The 26,324-nt window shown below is 31.4% G+C and overlaps 1 protein-coding gene across 2 annotated transcripts in view; it reads right to left on the reverse strand.

Annotated features, from left to right (window-relative positions):
* Nmdar2 (NMDA receptor 2) overlaps nucleotides 1–26,324 on the reverse strand; it is a gene marked incomplete at its 5' end in the record, with an annotated part of 971,135 nt that overhangs the window by 52,607 nt on the left and 892,204 nt on the right. For both annotated transcript variants that reach the window (XM_067045541.1, XM_067045540.1), the window contains 4 exon segments: nucleotides 6,211–6,341; nucleotides 8,274–8,383; nucleotides 19,174–19,357; nucleotides 22,901–23,048. In XM_067045541.1, coding sequence (XP_066901642.1) covers nucleotides 6,211–6,341; nucleotides 8,274–8,383; nucleotides 19,174–19,357; nucleotides 22,901–23,048 — 573 coding nt within the window.

Consider the following 26,324-nt stretch of genomic DNA (forward strand, 5'->3'; position numbering starts at 1 on the left):
GTTAAAACAAGTTAACAATTTGTAAGTTGCATAATAAGTTAAACGCTTAGTCCAGGGTTGATATAACTTAAAATATAGAAGTAGAACAGAAATTTTAAAATAATAATAAAAATATTTTGTTGAACTTATAATAATTAAGGATTTACGGGTTTATTGGAATTAAAAAATTACTAATGTACAGAAATTCATTAAAAAAAATTATCCAGTCAGTCGGACGAAAGCATCTCAGCAGTACCATGGAATAACTTAAGTGTTTTTCTTTTTATAAGAAGCAATAAAATAATTAATAAAACTAAGTAAATAATTACAGCAGTTAATAAAAAAGTGTAGCTGCTCTCCCGAATATTCTTATTTCTATGGACGCAAAGTCAATATAAACTTTATTGATTTTTATTCCCTGATATAATTATAGAAGAGAAACTTGTATAATTTTTATGAATACAATATGTTCTCTTGGTCCTAAAAAGCTTAACAAATGTGTTTGAATTTTGAGTAAATGGATTTAATTGAAATCTATCATGAATTATTTTTCATTAATATCTTAAAACAATGTTTTTAGTTTCAATTCTTATGAAAGGTGGGAAAAAAATCGCAAATAGCATAAATAAGCACATTTTAAAATTGATATTGACCGTAAAATTCGAGGGAATATAGTTATAATTTAGTAGTTAGTAATTAGATAAATTTTAATTCTAAAGTATTCTCATTGACAAATAATTTGTTTCTAGACTGGAGGTTTAGAGATCAAAGATTTACTTTACCAACCAAACCAATTAGTGATTGATTATTTATCTTGAAGGAGGATTAGATTATGGATTATTTTCTAAAATGTCGAACGCTCAAATGTGTGAAACAATTTGCTATCATTGAATAAATATATTCCCGATAATAAACCAAGCATTTACGAAGATAAAATCAAAGGATTAGAAGAGCTTTATGGAAGACTAATAAACGGAGGGTATGAAAAAAAAAAAGCTTTATGGAATTAAAGCAACATACCTCTAATACGTAATATTTTAATACTTGGTGTACACAGTACTATTATTCTGTTTCCACTTATTCACCAGTGGCAAATCGTTTGTTCCGCACGGTTAGCCACCACAGTAGAGGCTGATGGTGTATTGGTGAAAGCGTTGGCCGATTCCGAGTTTTTTCCTCTAACGTTTAAGCGATTATACACTCCCATTGGCGAACATTTGACTTACATCCACACACATGACAAACCATTTGCCTGTAAGTTCCTCATTTTTACCTAAATAATGGAGATAATGTTTGGAAAATTAAAATCCATTTTCACAATTTTTGATACTTTGGGATCTATATTGAAATTATCAATGATCGCGATTTTGCAGTTTTTGGTTAATAATTAGACTAAATATTTGTAATTCTTATTTTCCTATGTTATTAATTAAGCAATTGCTACCCATGTTTTTATAATGTTGTCTCCTATAAAAATGAATAAATAATATTCATGAAATCATATTAGCTATTTTTTTTCAAAAGTGAAAGACAAATGTTTAGCATTAATTAACCAGATATACAATGTTGAGAATTTTTTTCTCACACCCTTCAACAACAAACTAATCAGTACAAAACATTTATTTAAGAAATATCTCAAGTATCGAGCGAACTCTCGGACGAGTGTTTTTGCCTTCAGCTCGTCAAAACATTTGATGCACCGTTGGCCTATGAACCCTGGCACAGAGCTGGAGATCTTCGTAGATGGCACTATATCTGGACCTCTGCAGTGTGGAGCCTCTGACAAACAGCTGCAATATGGAGTTCTGGAAGCTTTGAAGGCAGTTGAATGTAGTGTTACAGAGGCACCAGTACCTCTATGAAGGTACACTACAGCAGCGTTGGACGAATGATGGCCACATAAATATGAAGGTTTGAGCCGAAGAGACAGCTGGGGGATGTGAGCAGATGGTAGAGATTATGAGAATTCTGCATGGTGTGTTTGAGTCTTTCTCTTACGTGAGTAGAGAAGGTGAATATCCTGTCTAAACTTACACTAAGGTAGAGGATGGAGTTGGAGATGATATGGTCTTTGGAAGAATGATTTCTTTATATTCTGGAAGGACATTACCTGAATGAGAAATGAAATTTCCAGGATAAGAGATAGAGGTCTGGGGCTGGAGGCATATATTCCAATATCTTCTGCATAGGCTGCTACCAGTGCTTCCGGAAGCTACAAAGGGAACACCAGTGCTGTGAAAACAATAAACATTAATGGTTACAGAACCGTGCCTTAAGGTAATCCGCTGGTGGTGGGGACTGAGGTTGAGTAGTACTTCCCTACTCTTACGACAATTGATGTTCCCCTGAGATAGGTTTATATCAGTCGGCATAGAGAGGCGGGGAACCAAAACTCCTCCAGTGGTGGCATTCCAGAGAGAAGGCCGTAGCTCTGTTCTTCCGCATCTGCACGAAGGTGTGTGCCTGTAGTTTAGCCATGTGATGTTTACAGGCGACTGTTCCAGTGGGATGATCTGCTCCTCACTGCAGTGATGCATTAGATGGTGATAGATTAGCCGCTCGAAGATTTTGATGATGTGCTAGAGGAAGTTGATCAACTGATAATTAAGCATTAGTCTCAAACCAAAAAAAAATACACTCAAATATAAACAAAAATAATTAAATAAAAATATCGATTGTCAACTTCATAGATGATGTAAAAAAGCCAACTGAATTAATAATAAAAAATTATATATTGTGGTCAAATACTATTTTCTTCTTTTTTTAATTTTCTCGAAAATGTATTATTTCTGCTTACGTATGTGAAGTTGAATATCTTATGTTATTCATTAGGTTAGGTTTATTTATTAGGTTTTGTTTATTTATGTTGTTCTTTGCTGACCGCACCCCCCGACAAACTTCTCCAATAATAAGATAATATCATTTGACATAGTTCTAAAATTTTAGTTTTTATACTTGATTGATAAAGAAAATTAATAATTCACTGCAATTAATTAAATTTTTCTTAAGATTAAGACCTGTTGTCAACAAGTAAATGACGGAAAGTATAAAATGTATAAATTTTATAAATACCTTTATAAAATTAGAGAGAAGAAAATATAATCCAATTGAAAGACAAGCCGGACGGGAAACTTTTTCATTAGAGCCCTGTTGAAGGAGACTGTTGCAAACTTTCATAATTTAACTTGGACTTAATTGCTTACTTTTTTAGCAACTTAGCCGACCCGGGTTTCCTCAACAAGGGTCACCCATTGACAGATCTTCTTTTATTGCTTTCCCCGATGGGACAAGGAACTGTCTTCCCTAATCAACGATCGCTTCCCAATTGGATTACTGTCCGGATTTCTTCAATTGTCTCTCGTCTCCCTTCCATTCAATGGATTGCTACAATGTGCGAATGAAGAGTTTTAAATATTCTTTTTACTAGCTTCCTCTAGACTTATAGCTTGGAAAGCTTTAAAAAATTGAGTAATTAATATATTTTTACATGAGATTGTGGCTCCCTTTGTAAGAACGGATTATTGTTTTTATTTTATTTTTTTTATTATTGGTGGCGGCGAGAAGTCACCTAGAATTTTAATTCTTTTAACTAATCTTAGGGTCTTCCCTAGCTTAGTTTAGGTTTGGTCTAGTTAGAATAGGATGGTCACCTGTATATAACTAGGCAAACATCACCTTCGCAGTGGATTTTCTTAAAAACAAAATTATTTTTTGTAATAATTTTTTCATTTTTTTTTTTTAGGCCAAATGTTATTTTTAAGAAAACAAAAATATTGTTTAAAAAATATTAAAGTATTATATTAAATTTTAATAAACAAAAATAAATATACATAGTACTAACTTAGTTTAACCAAAGTTCCAATTCTGGTTGAGGATTTTGGTTCAGTTGTCCAAAATTACAACTGAAATGTAAAATTTGAGGCGGTGCGCCCATCCCACAGCTTTCACACACCTCTTTACACTCCTCCCCAAGGTTTGTGTATATTGGCGTGCTCGTTCTAAAGTTATCAATATTATTTGTGATTTTCCTGGATCCGAAAGTTACGAAGATTTTTTTTTTTTTTTAAATTGTTATAAAAATTCGTATTTTAGGTTTTCTCGAGTTAGGAATAACAGATATAAATTTTGTTTCTGCCAACATTAGAACAGTTCAACATAATACTGCAGAAATGCAATTGGGGAAGATCGGATGGTTTTGGCTTTTCCCATTCGGATCGGATGTTTCTATTGTTCCATTTTGCTCCTTTAGTTATTCATAAAATATTTTTAGTGTGTGTATTTATCCACTGTTTATTATTTCTAACAATGAGAACTGATTTGTTTTTTCAAATAAATGTCTATTTCGGACGAATACTGGAATTCGAAGTTTTTCACGATCAAAATGCTTTCTGTTACTTCATATTTCTTTTATTTCTATATTTCTTTTATTTATTTATTAGTCTTTTCATTATCTTATTTCATATATGTGGTAAGTAAATGTAATAAATAAATAATTTCAGCTAATATTCATCTTCTATGGCAAAAAAAAAGGCCTTTTCCTTTTTTCACCGTTTTTCCAAAATGATTATTAATATTTTTAAACTCCATAGGATTTATTTATCAGCTCTTCTCGTTTTGTATTGTTTTACAGCAACTAACTAATAATTATTAAACTGAATATTATTATCTAGAAATCCCATTCCTACTTCTTCGTCTCTTCTGAACAGAGAATCACCTGACTCCAAATGGATCTGATTCTTTTTCTTTGTATTGCTTAGGAGTAATTGTTTTTCTAAAAATTAGATTCTTTGATTCAACTCCCAATTCACCTGCTTTTCTCTACTTAAGGGTTCACGGCTAATTTAACAGAATAAATAATTATCTGATACATCCGGCAGTAACGCGGGCTCGGAAGATAGTAACCCAGTGTCTTACACACTGATGTATCCTGCTCCCTTAACCACATCCTGGACATCGACCCCAAGCTCCTCCATGAACCTCCTAGTTGTGCTGGGAATCGTTCCACGGGCTTCGAACCAGAGGCCTCTCACGTTGAAGTCACGTTCTCCAAAGTCTTCACGGAACTTCTCCTTGAGGAAAGGGATACATTTATCGTAGATTTCCTTCTTTTCCCTATCTACCTTATTTACCTGGTCAAGGTCGTTATTTTTATATCTCATGGTGGGATCCAGAATAATTGCCGACTTCCCTTTCTTAGGAAAAGCAACAATATCCACATATCTTGTGGATCCATCCGTATCTACGCAGTAGACCTCGTCAAAGCAGGCAAATTCTCTTTCTTTTAGGAGCTTCACTAACTCCTATTTCACTCTATGATGTCAGCGTTTTATGAGGAGGGAGTTGTTGGGGCATTTCCCCAGCACATGTGCTGGTATTTCCGGCTCTCTGTTGCATTTGCGACAGAGGGACCCAACTTCTCTATTCTGTCCGCTGATGACACCTGGGACTCCACGTAGGGGTGCATAGTTTATATTCAATTTCAGGGCATTGGACCATTCAAGTATTTGTTTATCGTATATAAACTTATTTGCTCTCGGGGTTTCTTTGAAATGACGTACTCCAATGCCCTGCCACCTGCAATTAGCCCATTCCTCGAACGCATTTTCACGTAGTGACTGTCGTAGAACTTTCACACTCCAATGCCTCTGATCAACGCCCAATCTATCGGCACATTCAGCGATCCCAGCTGAACAATCGAAAGTGGACTGGAACAGAGCATCGGGTACATTTGACAGTCGCTGAGCAATGGACCAGTGTTGTAGGGGAGCCTCCCATTGGCAGCGGATCAAGCCTAGACCTCATTACCTCCTTGGAGCATACAACATCGCCGTGGAGGTGTTCGCAGGGAGCCCTATAATGGCTTTAACACTTATGCGAATCATTTCGTCGATTCCATCTAGGATTTCAGGACGTAGCTTTGTGAGGGGAGCAGTTTGGAGAGGGTAGGGAAGACCCAGGAACACGTACTGGTTGACAATGTTGACCTTCTGCTCGGGCTTAAGCAAGCTAATATAATAACTATATTATCTCGTTTTGTTTTAAGTATAATTGATAGTTGTGAAAAATTTAATGATAGGAAATATATTAATCGACTAGATATATGTATTTTAATGTATGTATATATTTGTATTTGTTAAAATAAATAAATAGTGTATGAAGAAGAAGAATATGTAAGTACAATTGAGGTAAGAAACGTTTACATAGGAACTGAAAGCCGATAATGTTACTTGCTTTGATGTGAAGCCTCTAGGAGAATCGACATGGACTGCTGCTTGGAAGAGTACAGCCCAGACTAGCCAATAAGTTCTGAAAAGCGAGAATCTATGACCAGCACCTGCTACAGTGGACTGCTGCTGGAAGCACTGAAACATCATTAAATTTTTTATAGTGGATATTATAATGCTGTATAATATCGAATTATTTTAAGAGTATGTAAAAAACAAAAACAAAAATAATATGTCAGTATTATCGAAGTAAAAGCTACTTAAATTAATGAACAAAAAGACTACAGATTAAACCACATAGAAGTTTTTCCATTACATTTTTTTTCCGTTTGGTCACGGGTATCGGCCCACGGCCATTCGATTTGTCTTCCTTTCATGCGGCAAGGATTGATCTGAGGTTATCCGACCCTTCATAATTCGTATAGTTGACCCGAAAACCGCCGAGACCCACCGAAAAAACAATCTTATGGTAGAAAAACCTTTTCAGGAAAATCAACTGCCCTTTAACCGATGAAATAATAATTTCAAAAATCCCGTGACTACCCCCAAGGAAACCTTATTAAAGTACATGAGATAGAGGAAGGTCATTTAAAGAGGAAAGGCTTAAAGTGGATGTGGCTATATTGATAAGGACCCAACTCCGAGATAAGGGGCTGACTTCTCAGCCTGACGGTTGTGCTTATCTCAAGCACGAACACTTTCCAAGTCCTGGGCTTCTAGTGACCATGGAGTCCTGAGAACCTTCTAGCAGCTTTTAAAGTTAGAACATTAAATAGTTCCTAAGAAATGTTCAAAAAACGTAGCTTTAGAATTTTTTAAATATACTCTACCTGAATTATCACTCCGCAATAAAGAAATTTTATTTTTTTATTTATTCAGCGTATTTTTAAATCAAGTGAATGAAAAATAAGCGATTAATTCACTGATAAAAATTACATTTCAGTAGATCAAGATTATGATTAGAAATAATTAATTATAATTTTAACTATTAATGTTATCTAGGGCTTTATACTTGTATATATTAATACTCGAGTAATATTGAAAGAAAAAATAGTTATTTCTTCAGAAATAAGAATTTAATACAGATAAATTCGTAACAGTTCCCAGAAAAAAAAAAGATATCAGTCGAAGTAGTCTTAGAGATCAACAAAAATATTAATCAACGCAAGAAAATCTAAGCAGCGTTCGTAATAACGTTATTAACTTAAATTTAATTAAATTGGATATATTTAAATTTAATTTATGGGTTTGGGATACTACATATACTGGGGGTTTAACCATACTACATATTTACCTATTGTATTATTTTGTACAGTTGTAAATCAGATTAAATAAATAATTTTTAAAAAAATTACTTTAATAATAAATTAGCCTTAATTTAATTAATTTTGTTTAATTAAATAAGCTTCATTTTAATTAGCCTTTATTAATACAAAACCTGTGAATTAGTCAAAGGAGTTTTCAAAGGAAATGCTATGAGAATTATTTGAAAAATATAGCAGTACCTCATAACCCATAAAATACTCAAAATATAAAATTAACCAGATGGGCTCACTGTAGATTTTTTTATGAACGAAAGAGAAAAATAAATCCAATTCCTCTATAATGTTTAAGACAACATTTAAATTTCTTCAAAATTTTATAAATTATTTTAGAGATCCGGGATATTAGAGCTCCAACAACTTGTCGGGAGGATTGGCATTAATTCCGTGAGACCTTTACGAGCTGAAGAGTTGAATGTAACAACATCAATAGTGATAATACCCACCAGTAATCAGTTTTTTCTTGTCAATCTATCATGTTGTTGAGTAAAAAATAAATATATTTTACTAAAATAATAAAGATGTTTATTTATGTAATGATAAATATTTCTTTTTTTTCGGAAATAAATTATTATTTCAGTATAAGTACTTAGTTGTAGGAGATTCCATACACGATTTTAACCACATTCATACCTTTTTTTAACATATGTTATTAATGATAGTTAAGAGGCGATCACTCCTTACATAAGCTCGTTCAAAATTTGATATCATTTTATAAAACTAGAAAAAATCGTAATTCAGAAGATACCTTCATATTGAATCCTGAAGGACTGAGCCACTCAAATATAAAAATGGTAAAAGTAGCTGCGTGAATTGCTACGACTCCAACCAACATCCACGACGCTGTGTCAAATGGTTCTGGAAAAAAAATTAAATATATATTTTAAAATAATTATATGAGTTTATTATAAATATTGTATATTGCATAAGTATAAGTAATTATATTGTAAGCAAATATCAATAATAAACATTGTGCTTAAAGAACATTTATTTTCACAATGACTGGTGGCCATAAATTTTACACATACAATCATTTTTATTTTAAATATTCAAACTAAACATGATAAATATTCACAAACTGATTTATAAAAAACACCGGGGACAGGTAACAACTTTTTTGTGAGATTTTACGAAGGATTAATACGATTTTGAGTATAGTGTTCGTAGGTAATCAAACCGACCTACGGATACTGTACTCTAAATGCTAAAGTTTTCAGGATGTCAAATTCGACGCATAGAGTAAAGATACTAGCTTAACTAATCTTAAAGATATGAATTTCTCAACTTAATATATTGAGAGAGCTATAAATACAGCTAAACACAACTTTTTCAATAGATATCTTAATTCTTACTAACAAGGCTTCTTGGAGATATTAAACACAAGGTCACAAAAAAAAAATATATCTTTCATATCTGTTGCCCTTAGGCAATTAAAATGGAACTTGGATTGTGAATGATTGTACCAACGTAGACAAAAATTTATAAATTTTGAAACTTTCTTTTCACTGTGGAATAAAAATATGAATGTTACTGTTTTAAGGAATTATTTGATTATATTTATAATTGAAACAAAAACGAATGTTTCTAATCTTATTCAGCTTTCAATCTTATTTGCTTAGCGATGGAGCTAGCACATCTCATCTTTGAATTCGGAAGAAGAAGAAGAGAACCTTAAAGATCACCTATGTTATAATTTTTTTTTTTTAATAAAGTGTGTTTTTAAAGTGCTAAAAACTAGGATTAGCGACGTTCCTCTTATGCTTTATGCTTGCCAGGATAAATAAAGGGGACGCTCTATATTTTTTTTGTTTCAATCATCGCTCACTATCACAATGAACATGTACATGAGTCATTAGTGATTGACATTTTCAATTAACTGGAAAAAATTCGAAACAAATTTCACCAGGTTTTTAATATGAAATATTTATTCCGAATTAATTCCAAAATGGTAGGAAGTTTTTAAATAGTTAGGTGACAGTTTGAGATTTTTAATTTTTTTTTTTTGCGGTATAAAAATTCCGAATCCCTTTTACCAACTCTTGAAACATTCATTTTTTAAGACTTAGAACGCTAGTATTATTGTTTCATTTCAGAAATGAGCCATTTTCTCGTAAATTAATATCAAAACCATAGAGAGGAAATGTGCATAAAAAATATTTTCATTCGAGTCAGATGGGCAGGAAAGAATGAAAAATATATATTCAGGATAATCTCTTGTTTTGGGATTCTATTCAGCTTGTAGAATAGTAGTAGACTGTTTCATAAGCCTTTTATTACTGTATTTTTTACCCTACAGAGATTTTTATGGGATTCTCAATTAAAGGTGATAATTCCGTAATAAATATTTAAAAAAAACTATATAAATACGTATAAAAGACGTATGGCTCTTAAATCCATTCGCTTTTAGTTTTCATCGTTTCCAGTGTCATCAATGTGCTCATTGATAGCTTCAGAAGCCAACATAGCGCCTTATCTTATTTAAGCTTAGGTTTAATATAGTTCTTCCCGAAAAGTTCTTAAGAGCTACATGATATATCGCGCTGAAAGATTAAATTTTTACTTAGAAAACTAACAACAAATGAGATATCTTACAACGTTTATTTTTTGTATCGAATAACAATAATCTTATATTTTTATTTACGATGTTAAGCTAAACAAAATTGAAAAATCAAATAATTTATTGGTTTTTACATCATATCAAATGTTAAAAAGTAGCTTAAATATAGCTATTTTAACTGTATGAATTTAAGACACCATTGTTTTATTTTTTTGTATAAGAAGTTTTATTTATTTACTGTATTGAAACAATGAAAAGCAGCCCGAAGCTACTTTTGCTCCAGGTTGCCGACAAAAAATAAAATGAAGAAAATGTTTGAAGATAATTAGTCATTGACGCAAATCCGGTGGAATCACTGAGAATAAACAATTTTAACTATATTCGGGATAGGACTGATTCATAAACAGCACCTCTATGGAAACCCTCCTCCGAGATGTAACAGCTGCAACACTATCCTGACGACAAAGCACATTAAACAATACTCGTCTAGATTTGTCAAGAATTCCCCCTTGGTCTCAAAGGACATCGTCTATTCTTCCTGCCAAAAAAAATGGAAAAGTCGTTCCAGTTGTTGAAGGACAATGAACATTATCGACAGTTATAATAATGTATTTCAGAATTAGATGCCTCTAGCATTAGTTATTGTATATGAGACCTAAAAACCAAAATAAATGAATATGAATAATTTTTTGAACCAATTTTTTTTTTTTTTTTTTAGGATGCTATTAGGAGATTAGAGATTATTTTTTCTTCTATACCTCAATATAACTCTCAACAGAACTCCCAAAAAATGAGAAAAAAAAATTTCGCTTCAAAAATATTACTGTCTGAAAAGTTTTTTTTTTTTGGTTTCTCGGAAGTTCTGATGAAAGTTCCGTTGGCCCCATCCCCCCCCTCCCCCTTCCCCCCGTGAGTGAAAGATACACGGCAGGACATTTGCAGATTTTGTGACCTAGAAATATTTTTGAAGCGAAATTTTTTTTTGTTTTTTCAGGAGTTCTGATGAGAGTTCTGTTGGCTCCCCACTCCCACGAGTTCTAAAAATTATCCTATTGAAATAATATAGTATTGTTGCCAGAAAAAAAGCTGCATGCTGTCAAATGTTGCATAAAAGTCGTGTGTATTTTTGATGTATTAAACACTAGAACTCTTAGAATTTTTAATTTTCACTACTTATCAGGTCTTGCATTTTCGATAAAAAATTTTTGAAAAATTGCTTTCTGTTTTTCGGGAGTTCTGATGAGAGTTCAGTAAAAAGTGGATCAAGAATTGGAGACAACAGGCCACTCCATCTCAAGCTACTTATAGGGTTGCATCAAACAAGCGAAGCCTTTAACTACGCAACTCGCAATGTCCAAAACGATGTTAAGACTGAAAGCTCCATTTCATTCAAAGCAATTCTGGCATTGATAAAACGTTTCTACAGCTGACTGATTACTAAATTACTCCGACTGATTTAAAAAGAACAGTTGACGCTAATAACCTTGGCAGTAAAAGCAACGTCAAAAAAAATGATAAGATAAGAATATGAATTAACTAAAATACAATTATAATAGAAAAAACTTTTAATAAATGTATAATAGTTGGTAAAAAGGAAAATACATTCCCTATTCAAAATAGGTTGGTAGAATTGGGACATTAGTATGCTAGGACTACTTTCCTAAAGAGCCCACTTTAAAAAGATAACTAGAAGTCCTTAATGTTCACTTGGAAGAGTTATCGATAAGAGAAAACGTGGACGGGTAAATAGGGAATTTTAAGGATAGTCAAATTTCCCATTATCATCATACTGTTCCAGTTTCTCTAATTTTATTTTATTTATTTATTTATAGCAGTTTCACGTTTCAATGATTATATTGTCTTATTTTTTTCTGATCGGTATTTTTGGTTACATGGGACCAGAGTAGAAAATTGCATTAATCTAAAGAAATGTATTTGAACTTGTTGGCTGTTTAATAATTTTAAATAAAAACAAATATTTGAAATACATTGTCACTGTACGATTCGTGCAGCACAGCAGTAGGCTGATGGTCATTCTAGAAGATCTCAAAAATACAACTTCTTCCAACACTCTATCAAGAGATTATCTATAGACTGCCGAAAGATCGAGCAGATGCCCGTTAAGGAAGTTTTTGGGGTGAAGTCAAGAATTGTGGGAAGTTCGTGCCTATCCTTTTTATCGCTCAAGATTCAGTGGGATCTCTTACTTATATCCTGATATTCTAACATATCATCTAATATGCTACAAACATTATGATATAAAGTAGTATAAGGGAGTGCTGAGATAAGCTGTGTAATTAAGTTTTTTTTTTCTATTTTCTAAACTAAAATCAATTTGAGAATCAGCTCATTTTGTCAAATACATAATCCCCTGGAAGTTTTCGATTTAGTACTTATGATTATGATTTAATACTTACCTGATGTAGTACGTAGTATATTAAATATATTTAACCCGGCAGGAATGTCTTACGTTATTGTCTCCTAAGATGTTTCTTGGTCAGTATTTAGCTCATGGTAGGTGATTTGTACACTACTTCTTTATATAATTCGATGTGATGATAACTAAAATGTTTGAGATTACTTTCAATGCAATTCTTTTAACATTTTCATTGTGGTTAGTTAATACATTAAAACACCTTGTTGAAGACGAAAAATAATTTTATTATATAAATTTTTCAATATTAAAACCAAACAATGTTTAAAAATTTGTATTGTACAAAATTTAAAAGTTTATATAAAAACAATGAAGTAATTAAATTTTATTACAAAACATATTTAAAACAATAAAAAAGATTTCTATAACTTTACAAAATTGATATACTGTGAAGGAAAAAATGTCTAGTCAGAATACTCTGTGCAATGCTCATTGCAAATTGGTTTAGAACAATCTACAATCGTAAACATAGAAAAATTTTCTATTGTCTTTTTACCCCGTTTGTTTCGTGCTTATCGTTTGTAATTCATAGGTTTTTTTCTGCTTGAAAGTCTCAAATCGAGGGTTCAGGCTGTCATCAAGACTCGTCTGAGGAGATGTGGCTTAATATGCTACCAACTGTTTTAAATATTGGTGTCTCTGTAATATGTCCTGTATATTAGATTGATAAATAATTTGAGAGTTGATTATAATAAATATCGAGCAATTAAAAAAAAAATCAGTGGCCAACGTTTACTTTTTTTGGTCACGGAATATAGTGACTTCTATTCGTCTACTACATCTACACCACCTTTCGTTAGATTATAAAATATAATAATTGCGGGCTTGCAGTTTAAGATTCTAAAATCGATGAGTAGGAATCTAAAAAATAATAAAATTGGGTTTAGAATTAAGAAAAACTAATTAATCCTAAATATAATGTTTATAGCAAATTTAAAATTACATTTATTCATTTTATCAGGAGCTAAAGAATCTAAATTTTGTATAACTTAGATCTTTTTGTCTCGGTTCATGATTTAAAAAAAAGGATGTCCCGCTAGAGGTGTACTAGTGAGAGAAACGCTCAATCATTCCGTCACGAGGACAAAGCAAAACTAAATTGAGTAAAACAGTGGAAGTAAAAGCGGCAATAACAAGATCAAAAGATTACTGGAAAGTAGATGGAAGTAAAAACAAAAACATGAAATTCAACAGAACAAAAATACGTTTATTTCCCAACAAGAACCAACTGCCTAAGGATACACCTACCCCGGGTTAAATGAATACAAGCATTTTACTGTGTTAACACGTGCGGTATTATGCTAAAGTCTAGTCCATTAGCGTGCCTTATAAAAGCAATAACAAACATTAAAAAACGTAAAACTCGGGTTTTCTCAATTATCCTGTAAGGCCCCATTTCAACAGTTGCAGTCAGAAGTTAAGATTTCAATAGTAACAGTAGGAATGTACCAATCCATACTAAAACGCACATTGAGACTCATCATACAAGGCACATAGAATCCTTGTCAGCAGTGGTCCAATGTTCTGACCGAAATTCCTCAAGAATTCGTTGAATCAATCTCATCATTCTCATCTCCCATTCAACACCATGTCTTTCACTCTACTCGGAATTTCCCGCTTCCGCCATTGCCCCTTATTTTCAACTCTAACCCAAATACCATAACAATTGACTGCTAATTTTTGATTTGGCTCAGAGAAGGGATAAAAAAAAACACTAACTTAAATAATGGTACTAATAATATGTGTCTCTTGACTAGGTACTCTACTTTTGTTTATTTTATTATATAAGTGCGAAATAAAAAAAAGAGAAGATATAAGATAAGAAATAAAATATTATGCCAAAAGCCAAGCATATATTCGGATTACTGACATAAGGAGTTGTTATTATCTTGGTAATCACCTATCATGACGAGAGTAGGTGGCTGGATATTCCATTTCGCTGGCCGACAACGAAATATAAGTAACCCGGACCAGGCCGGAATCACGTCGGCGTCACTGCAGACCTGAGGTTACTAACATGACGCCTCATCTCCATCGATTACAACGACCTCTATCTGTCCGGATCTAATTGGCATACCTTCTAGAACAGCACTTCGAAGCGCTCGTTTCTATCTCTAGGTGATCAAACTTAAAATAAAAACTATGTTTTCGAATTTAATACATACTTATCGGAAATAGACATTTTATAGAGAAAAAAAAATAGCTGAAAGATCTTGAAGAGCACTTGATTATTTTGTTGACTCATCAAAATCTCTATCCTTTAACGTCTAATGAATAAAGTTTACTCGATAGTAATTCCATCCAACTAACAAAAAATCGCTTGAATGATGAATGTTACAAGCTCCACTTTTATCCAAAATGCTCCTTTGTGTTCTATATAATGCTGTTTATTGTCTCTAAAATTCCAACATGCTTAACTATAATATCATGTCAATTGAAGTTTATAAAATTAAATAAGAATTGTAGAAGTTTACGAAACTGTTCTGCTAAATAAATATAATAATTTAGCTTGCCATATTCTTGAGTTAAGTCCTTTAAATATAAAAGTGGAAATGACAATAAAGTAACCAAAATCAATTTTATAATAAATACTACAGATATACGACTTTAATAATCACTATAAATTAAAGTTGTGAATTTAAAAATTGCATTATGTTTCAAAATTATATGACAGCTAGGAAACTTGTATTTTTCTATCATTCACTGATAATCTTTACTAGTTATAAAGAGTGAATTTATGAATCCAAAGATGGTTCTAGTTCAACGTGTCTAGAAATATTACTCCCTTTATTCTTTCTAGGTCGACTAAAATATATAGATTTATAATTGTATTATATAGATGCACAATCTAGTCTGTAATACGCGTTAAGTTCCTTGGTGAGAACAATCTTTATAATTATTGCTTGCAGTTCTTCGGGCCGGTAATGAGAAATCCCAGTTTTTCTTTGACATCCCTCATTATAGCTGCGAGTTCTCAACTCTTGCATGAATATCTCATTAGGGACTTCAAAGAGTGAAATCGCAATCAAACCAACTCTTGCAAAACTCATTTGGAAACTAATCCTTTTCAATTACTGTTCATCTATACGATACTAATTGGGAAAGGCTAAAACGATGAAAGAATATAATAACAATCCCTAAGCGATTTCTCTAATTGAAATAAGAATTTGAAAATATATTTTAATAAACTATTATACTATTAGGGAAAATCCAATTACGTTACATACTTACTGCTAACTCTCCAGTATCGCCTTTTTTTTCATTTATACCTCCATAATCAGAATAATTAAAAATAATATACTGCCTTAAACCATTTACCTCAATACAAGCATTTTTCTTTTTATAATAATTTAATTAGTAGGTTAGATTAGGTATTGACCAAAGGGTAACCCGAAACGATATAAGAATCTGATTGATTTATTCTCAGAATTAGACCTTAAAAAAAAAGAAGACACATGCAAATTTTATTACCACCTACGAATGAAAGTTACATATGCCATTCATGTGTCAAAATGAAAGTTGTTTGCATTAGTTCACTTCATTGCTTTATTTCTTAAGTTTAGAAGAGAATTAAAGTACCAATAATGTACACACAACTGGAAGATTTTTTGGCGCCCAAACTTCAATATTAAAAGAAATTTTCTAAACAAGTTATTACTTGAATGTCTGTGATATCTTCTTTCTAAATCTTTCAATTGAAATTTAGACAAAAAACCTATTGAATCAGTTTTAAGAAACAGCTTATTTCCATTTTTTCGATAATTGAATTTGCAATGTAAATTTACTGGTAAAGCATTGAGACCTCCACATAAAACAACACAAGCAGAAATATAATTTAATATAATTAATATATTTATGACAGTCGTAAGTCAAAGTTTGATGCAAAATTATGTAGTTTTGTACTTTCATTATATCTGATTTTTTTTTAATTACAAGATAAAAGCCGATTGATTTAGAAATTAATTGTTGAAAGTTTTATTTAATAATTTTAATAACGAATACTTATCATTGTTAAGAATACATAGGTTAGTGAGTTTTGTTACGCTTGAGAAAGGTCATGTCCACATTTCCCTTCCTTGCCGTTTACAATGTCAAATAGGATTCTTTGATCTCGCGAATGTGGTCTTTCCTAAGCAATATTCTTTAGGAACTCATGTTAACGGGCCGAACAAAGGAGAGCTAAATAAAACCGATTTTCGGTCAATATAATGAGGTACAGGTTTTTAAATAGCAATAATTTAGTTTGTGGAAGGAGTATTACTTTTAGTTGATTGAAATTAATTTATATTTATTTTTAGCAGATAATTAATTTCTTATGTCCAGATTGCAAATATAAATCGGTAACCTAAACATATTTAAAGTAGACTTGATCTTTAATTATAATTACAAAAATGAATAAAGATAATACAATTTACCCTATAATATAAAACGATAGGAGGTATGTGTAAATGCTGTGGGGTCGTTTACTTTAATATTTTTTTCAGATATTATTCATCATGCATAGATTGTTATTCGACTACTATTTATTACTCAATTTCCATGTTATTTTAGTTAATATCGTTATTTTTTAATATTGTTTTTTCTGAACTATTTACTATGTCCAAATAATACTTGCTGTCTCTAAAAATCAGACAAGAGGGTGATTTCCACAAAACCAGTAAAGAAATCAAATCCACAATTCTTTCATTTGGTTACTGGACAAGAAAAAATATATTTCGAAACTAACTTCCTTCCTTTCACTTTTGGCTTCAATTATTTTTCATAGATCTAAAAAATTAGAATTTTTTTTAACGGATTTCACGCCGTTTTATAATTTCAGCTTCAATTGCTTAATAAACCTTTCCATTTTAAGCGAATATTTGAAAAGTGGTATTGGATGGTCGCTCCTTGGCGGTCTTAGTGGGGCGGGTCCGGTCGGGTATTATTTTCGATCAAGGGTATTATTTTAAGTGAAGACATTACTAAATTTCTTAGATATGTGATTATTTAATAAAAAAAAATAACAGAGAAGGAGACGAATTGCTTAAGGCGAGTTTATATCATACTGCCAGACACTAGACCATATCTTGCTCAGAAAAATGACTGAGAAAAGTGCACAAATATCCGATTCCAAGATATACAGGCAGCGTTTAAGTCGGTTAAAAGGTAAGAAACATTTTACGTGAACAGATTTTTCCGCTAAATATGTACGCATTTAATTAATTAGCACCATAAAGTCTGATCTTGGCATAATTATCTAAACGTATAATCAGATTCTGACTCAAGCGGTTTTCGCTAAAAAATTGTTTTTGTAACTGATTCAAATAAAACTCTACAGCTTGATATTACTGAGTTGAAAGCTAGGCTAAAATGAAAGAATATGAGACTAAATGAAAGGAAAAACCATGTGATTCATATTGGTCTTGAGAAAGAAAAAGTGATATTTTCCTGTAAGGAGATTTTAGAAACAGTAGAAAATTGAACATATCTCAGAAGAGTGCTCAGCGGAAATTGAAAAGTTTACTTGGAACTTTCTAGCACCATAAAAAAGGAGGTAATAGAAAATATTGCTATCTTCGCTTAAGACTTGAAAGAGGGAGGTGGAAATCAGTGTTGAACTCTAAATCCTTAGAGCCATTTTTGTACCTACACTTTATTATGGCTGACGCTCACGAGAATGGCAAATTTCGCGGTAAATAATAATTAACCTAAGAAACTCTACGTGTGATGTGGCGGAAAAAAATATTTCCTGACGTCCTATCTCCCACCTGCTATTAAGCGCATACATAATGACATTTTTAATGTTTTTCGGTGTTGACAAAATAAAAAATGAATGGTGGACTTACCTAGGTTAGTTTTTAATTAATTAACCATTCAAAGCATATAAACAAGGAAAGATATGAATATCTCTCTATCAATCGTTTTAATGATTTGTAGGTTTTTAAAAATAATTAGGATTCAATATTCTACTTAACAAACTTTAAAATCAGAAAGTGGTTCGGAAACATTGTTCCTGGAGTGGCGTTTCCTGGTGACAAGAGGGAAAAGTAAGTAACAAGATTTTATTATTATTTGTGCCTCAGCACGTGGTGGGAGACGTGCCGAACAGTTGTCTTGGATGAAACTTGTTTATAGTCAGGTCACTATCGTGGTTATATTTTAGTAATGTTATATAGTGTACGCCAGTTTTTTCCTATACTAAAAACCATGGGTGGGTCGATATACGACATGTCACAATATCACAAGAGGATATCATAACACAAAAAAGTCAATCCTTACCGGCTGGACCAGCCCCACTAAGGTACGCAGGGAGCGACATTCTATATTCTTTGAAAATATTTGCTTAAATAAAGAGTTGAAATGATAACTATTGAGAAAATATTTGATATTATTATATCATTATTTTTTAAAAAATTAAATAAATTACGCACTACGATTCATAGATTCAGAACAAAACTTCTTTAGTAAACTTGTTAGGATAAAGGTCATACTTTCATTTTTCTAAATATATCTATACTACTGTTTAATATTTTCAATTTTTTAAATAAACATATATTTATACTAAGAACCATTTGTTTAAAAGAAGATGGAATATAATATCTTGATTTAAATGGACTATATTAGATGTATATAGTACTGATAAATGAACATATTAATTTATAATTTATTTTTACAAACCTAAGAAAGCAGTAGGAGATATGATTCCGGTCCTCTTTGCTACTACTATGGCAATCCCAGTCTCCATGAACGGCACCGAGAAGTCGACCACCGCTTCCCGTTCGCTGTTGATCATCAAGGATGTCATTACCATGTCAGTCTTCCTGTTGACTAGTTCAGCGATCAACCCGTTCCATTTGCCATTCTGAAAAATCATCATTAATAAACTTACTTGTAAGAATCTAAAAACGACAGGAAACAACACTGTGAAAATCGAATATTCATTCATAGAATTGACCTATATCAAACGTCTGACAATATCTTTACATTATAATTTGCCTTTCTCGTTATTTATCTTTAGTTAAAAAGTACGGTGCACCTTTAATGAAATCCTGTACTAAGTATATCAGCTGCAACAGTCAGCTGACAACTGAAAAAAGGAAACTTCAGCATTTTTAAAAGTAAAAAAAAAAAAAAAACTGTTTTTAAACATAACACCTTAAATGGTATTGAAACATTATGAGTAAACCATTAACCGTAACTTTAAATATATATATTGTATTGTTAAATCGGTGGTTCAGAAACATGATTTTGATATACGATAGCTGATTATATTTTAGTTCCTTAAATTTTAAAATCAGATATAGTAATTAATATTGCATTACTACAATACGTACAAATTAAAAATAAAATATAAAACTCTATTTTATTAAGTCAGAAGATTCAAAACCTCTATGAATTCTTAGTATTGCTTGATAGAATTAAATTAATAATTGGATAGAAAATTAATAAGTTAAATATTAGTTAGTATTTTATAAAAAAAAATTTTAATTTTGAAAAACAAAATTTGAATAAGAATTAAACTACGGTCCTATATACATAAGCATATTAAATATAAATCATATTACATAAATTTAAAAACTAATATCTTGTCAAAGGTATTACAATGTGAATTTATTTTCTGATATACATCGTTTCTTCCTTGATTTGACAATTCCTATAGATAAGGAATTGCAGTATAATAAAATATGTTTGATGTATAGAAGGGAATTTTTCTGTCTTTCTGATCCTTTTATCACTATGCTACGTTTTGTTTTCATAGTTCCTAGTGTTTGACTCGCAAAACAAAGCTGCTAAACAAAAAAAAAATAATAATAATAATAAACATAAAAATCATTCCTTTCTGGTACTTATTTGACTGAACCTCATTAACCTTTGTTAAGACAAATAAATTATAGAGTTAATATCTAAAGATTTTTTTTCCTAAATTTAGTATACCTTCTGTTGTATGAGAAAAATCGAAATGAGATTAATTTTTAAGGTTTTATGCCATTGTTTTTTTTTGGGGGGGGGGGGGGTGGAGGTAATAAGTCAGCACCCTAGGAAACATAAATGAGCAAATTTTCAGAATTTCTAATTATACATTATCGTATAATACATGTAAGTTACTTGCTGTAGTTTACCTTATTTTTATATAATATAATCTAGCTTCCAGACCCCTGTCATAGAACTCAAGTCTTTCTCCCGGAATAGTAAACGGTAGGGAAGTAAGTTTCCTAGAACCAATGCTAATTTTCTTCTATATACTCCCTGTAATTTACCTCTTCGCCCGCAATTGCTCCATAGTCTGTCTCCACGCTTGTCCTTTTTTTGATATTGCTATTTTAGGCATTATGAGTTTCATTTGCTTTAAATTTACAACAAACTCTTTAGAAAAAGTCTTTTGTACTCTTTACTACCATAACTTGCTTATATTTATTACTTATTGCTTTTGAAAATTTATATAATTTTTTGATTGATGGTAATAATAATTATGGTTCAAATAAAAAACATGTATGAGAATTTGAATTAATTAATTAATAATAACATAAACTAATTATTACACAATAATTTTATTAGCCATCATTTTGCTCCTTTAAATTCCTTGGCTTGTTGATTAGATATTAAATGAGAACAGTGATAGGTTAAACGCTTCTTGATTATATCCAACCTGTTGGTCTAATTACAGCTTATATTCTTCTTCATTAAAATATTTTTAAACTGGCTAGGGAGAAAAGGCTTTTTAGTGGTAATTATCTTAATATGATTTTTTTCTATGAACTCAATTTTCAAATAAAACATACAGTAGGTAAATTGAAATGGCTTTTGTGGAAACCCAGTTTTAAAGTGAAAACAAACAGGATTAATATTCAGTTAGTAGAGGCAATATTGATGGGTACTATTAAGCTAGTGCGTAGCTCTACGATTAAATACATTTTACATTAGTTAAAAGGGCAGCTTTAGGCAGATTTAGCCAATGAGGTTTCATTAGGCCTCATGTTATGAGTAAAAAAATTAAACCCAGCTTGAATTTCTGACTAACAGTTGCAGATAAAATTAAAAATAAGCTGTATTTCATAGAATATAACATTGTAAAAGAGAATTTTCCCCTTAACACATAATACACATATTTATACACTTATATGTATATATTTACACATAAGCAATATAATTTATAATATATACATAAAGACAAGTGTATAGCAGACAGATACAAAACCCGAGTCGGGTTTAAATGGCCTATCATCTTATCGAACGCCACAAGTTGTTCGAATGCACTGTTTAAAACTAATTAGGACAGAAAGGGAGCTTTATTCCTCAAGAAGTTTAGATAGAAAGATAATAAAGGCGATATTTCACAGGGCTAGAGGTAACAGTGATCAAATGAAATGTTTGCACTTTGAAAAACTTACTTTGCCTGAACCAAATCTACGCGTCATAGCTGACAAAATTATAATATTAACATTTAATCATTTCATATATTCTTAAATACTTTCTATACGTTCATAATTGGTTCAAGCCCGGATAGTTAGTGAAACTCTTCGCAAAGATATCACTTGATCACTTCTAACTCCCGACTATATATTCTATAAGTATGCAAGAATACAAAAGTAAACCTCACAGACAGGATTCGAATTTCGAAAAATATAGTTGCTACTCCGGAATCTCTTAGCCAACAGATCTTCAAATGTTAAAAGTTGTAAAATGTTTTGATGAAGAGGGAATATTTATAAAATTTACCAAGTAAATTCGTGTCCTAAACTTGAATTAAAACTGTTAATTGTTTGTTGTCTATAGTTAGAAATACATAAAACCATACATTAAATGTAATTGAAATTAAAATTTATAAAACGACAGTCATATTATAATAGTGTAAATTATTCAATTACGATGTAAGACAAATTCCAGTTTTGTGTGAAGGAGCAAAATGCTTGATAAGATAATAATTTCTGTGGAGTGCCAAAGTGGAAATCTAATTTTTAAAAAAATGGATTGTTTAATAAAATTTTTAGACTATTAGACGCATTACTCTGAATTTAATAACCAGGTTGTGCTCAGTTAAGCATGTTCGGGCTTCACGACTCGCTTATTTTTCATATTTCTGGAAATTATACTTATTCAACACCTCGGGTTTTTCGGATCGAAAATTATTTTATCGCTTATAAATAAAATTCTTGAAGGACTTGGCTCATTGAAAGAATGGATTAAAAACATAGAAAATATGTTTTTGGTAAGGAATGATGACGGAATAAATGTTACATAAAAGATAATGTGGAATTAAAAAAAAAATTCTTTATTCCTTATTCTCTTTTTTCTTTAGTGAAGCAAACATAGTTGAAATTGAGACAAATATTACTATGTTCTAGAAACTAACTGCCAAGTTTATAATTGAAACAACTAGTTTAGATACACAGCTTCATAGGCTTACCTCAAGTGTTCCCCATTTGCCATCTTCCACCCGGACAAGTTCATAAGTGAAGCCTAATTCCTCAGCGAATTTCTCCAGAAGATCCACACAAAATCCAGAGCAGCATTGGTAATAGCTTCCATTTCTGTGAGCCATTGGTATGTCAACTCTATGTACAATTAAAAAAAAATGTTTAAAAAATACAATAAAATATGTATATAATAATAAATATTACTAATTTTGTTTATTCTATACCAAAGGAAAAACGAGAGTTTTTCCATTGAAAACTATAAAGATTCCGATATTGAGATCACTGTATATATTCCTCATAGACTTAAAACACCTTATAGAAGAGCTCATCGCTTATGAAGCATTTTTATTCATTTTTTAACATTTTTATTGGAATAAACGATTTCAAATCAGTTTAAGGTATGTGGAATTATAAACAGGAGTTTATTTTAATTTTCAAAAAATAGAAGACATTCAACTAAAATCTGATTTGACGCATTAAAATTACACCATTAGGAATTTGAAATTTCATAAAATGGGAAAAAAACGTTATACGGGAATATAACAACTAGCATTAAACACGCTTTAAATTCTTGGGCCCATCAGCGACAACAGATCACCTTGAATTATTCTAATTAAGTTTATTGTCTTGGGATTATTATGTATAATGTAAAGTCTACTCTGTAGAACAATATTTCGAATATTTATGTTGTGATTTATACATCAGTGTTTTGAATACTCAAGTGAATGCGTCACAGTCTGTTACGCAGTGTTAAGAGGGTTAAGAGGTTCGTTGAAGAAGCTGGGTGGAGATAAGTCACTTATCAGTACGATTTTGTTTTTTTAAGTAAAATGAAGGATCTCCTATTTCCATAGAATAATTTGGTTTTATCATATATCTCGGGTCACATATTAGTTCAAAAACTAAATATTACTGATAATTATAATTCGAGGAAAAGTAAATTATTTTTAACTGTTTCTTAACATTTTTTTTATTAAAAGCTTTTTTATATTAGGGTTACAATAAAACACGCATCTAAATATAATCACTCACGAAAAGTAACAATCCAACACATCTCACACCAACATTTTAAAAATACACATCAAATAGGGATATTACAATATTCCAAATCGTGTAAAAACATACTCTGCAAAGCGAAGTGTTGAGTGTTGCGTTGTTTACCGGTATTTTAAAGATTGATGGCATTGTTGGTATAATCTTTTCGTTATATTCTGACAAGATTTTTTTTTCTTGCCTTTCTATTCTATTAATAACTCTCTTTTTGATGCTTTGTAAAGCTGAACAATATACAAGCTTATACATATAATTAATTACACTTGCCTTTGTTAACCTTATCCAACATACCACCTAATTTGACAGAACAAGGACTAACATCGCCCCTTATTTAATTTTAGTTTTAGGTATTGAACATTTTTTCATAACAACTTTTCATGTCCACTAACGCTATACCTTTAATCCATGTCCTAAAGTTAAAGAAAACATAGTCTTTTGGTCTTAAATAGTTTTTATACTTATAGAGCTTACTGAAGATTCAGTCTTGTTAACATTAAAAAAAATACTATTAGTGATAATAAAATGTGTAAGAAAGAGTAAAATTTGTAGAATAAAAATACAGAGGATTTGTTATATTGTTGTGTTGACCATTTCAGTCCACGGCGGCACTTCACGAAAAAAACTCGAGGTATGGCGCCACACAAGAGGGGTTTCGCCACTCCTCTCCCACAGCACAATAACGTCTGAAATCGATAGAATACGAAATATATGTTGTTTTTTAGCTCCAAGGGCTTCGACCAGCAAAGTACATTACTTTGTTTTGTTCACTATCCACTATTAGTTTAGTACAGAAATTGAAAAAAATATATGTATATAATATTCACAGGAACATGGACCTACTAGGTAGAAACCTCGAAATTCAGCAACCGTAAGATAAATTACATTATCAAAGAAATGTCAAATATCAAAGTACTAAATTAAGAAATGACATAACATGGGTTAACAATGTTATTGAAAATTATTGAGATATTTCTGAGTCCTGAGTCTCTAGCAACACAAATGGTCAAGGACAGCTAACCAAATGTAAAGTATTATATAACAAAATAGAAAAATAAATACAATAATTTGTGTATTTCATAAAATAATATTTAATGTATTGAAAAACGTTGTAATTTCATAAACTTCAGAATAGTTTTTAGAAGTCGGAACGATGACTTTGATACAATAAAGTACTAAACTAAAAGCTGTTAAGCTGATTGGCTTCTACGTTAATTAGTAACTATTATGGTACCAATATTAGAGCCATAGCACATGGCAGTGAAGAACTAGCAGTAAACAGCTTGCAGAGACCGGTCAGTCTAAATATCATGAAATGTAGGCAAAAAGGTTAAAATGGGCGGGGCATATGCTCAAAGCAATCTATCAGGACGTCTGTACACTACTATGAATGCCAGTGTAGTGTGAAAAGAAGACCACGTGGTAGGCCAAAAACCAGATAGAGAGAATCAACAAAGATACGTAAAAGCTAAATGCAGCGAACTGGAAAGCAGCAGCCAAAGATAGGTCGGCGTGGAGAAGGCACGTTTGGGCGCCAAAGCCAACCGAAAAAAATGTTACCAGGATTCGAGGATAGAAGAAAAATCTATGTTGTCTCTAACGAAAAGATTCACTCTTATTTAAGACGTGTTATTTAAGATGTTACTGAAACCCGGATGTTAAAAAAAAAGTACGTCCGTTTAAACTGTATAGGCTAAATGTCTGTTAAAGCTGAAAAATTGAAATCCATCTTTATGAAGTCGAAAGTAGAAAAAACATATAATCATGTTAAAAATTACATTTTCATAAATCTTTTAGCAAGACTAGATACCCCAAAATATAAAATAATTGAATTTTAATCAGTTTTGTACATGGGACCTTTTAAGCTCCAGAACTGCAGGTGAAATTCAAGATTTAAGAAAAATTTCATCAATGAAAATTCACCTAAATTGTCTTAACCCTGTACTGTACATAATACAGTGGACTCTCAACTTTAAGAGCGTTCAAGTCTTGTGGATGTTGTTAGAGAATTTAGTTTTATTTGATCAGTTATAATTCTTATCCTGATAAATATTGAGTGTCTGTCCTTTCATTTGGTTGGAGATAAACCTAGAGGGAGTCATAAATCTCCAGTCGATAAAAAGTACAATGATAACGATTTATGAACTCTAGAACTTGAGGTTTTGAGGTACTGGTTTAAAAACTTTTTTTTATCCCAGATCACCAGTTTGGATTCCGAACATCCCACTCCACTACCCAGCAATGTCATCGCGTGGTGGACGTTGTCTCGTCTTCATTGGAGCGCGGAATGTACTCCGCGGGAGTCTTTTTCAATATATATACAATATATTGAAGCAGAACTCAATAATCCACTCCAAATGACCC

This window comes from Halyomorpha halys, unplaced genomic scaffold (genome assembly GCF_000696795.3).
Source record: "Halyomorpha halys isolate HHAL.00 unplaced genomic scaffold, Hhal_1.1 Scaffold121.1, whole genome shotgun sequence".
Classification (NCBI taxonomy): Eukaryota; Metazoa; Arthropoda; class Insecta; order Hemiptera; family Pentatomidae; genus Halyomorpha; species Halyomorpha halys.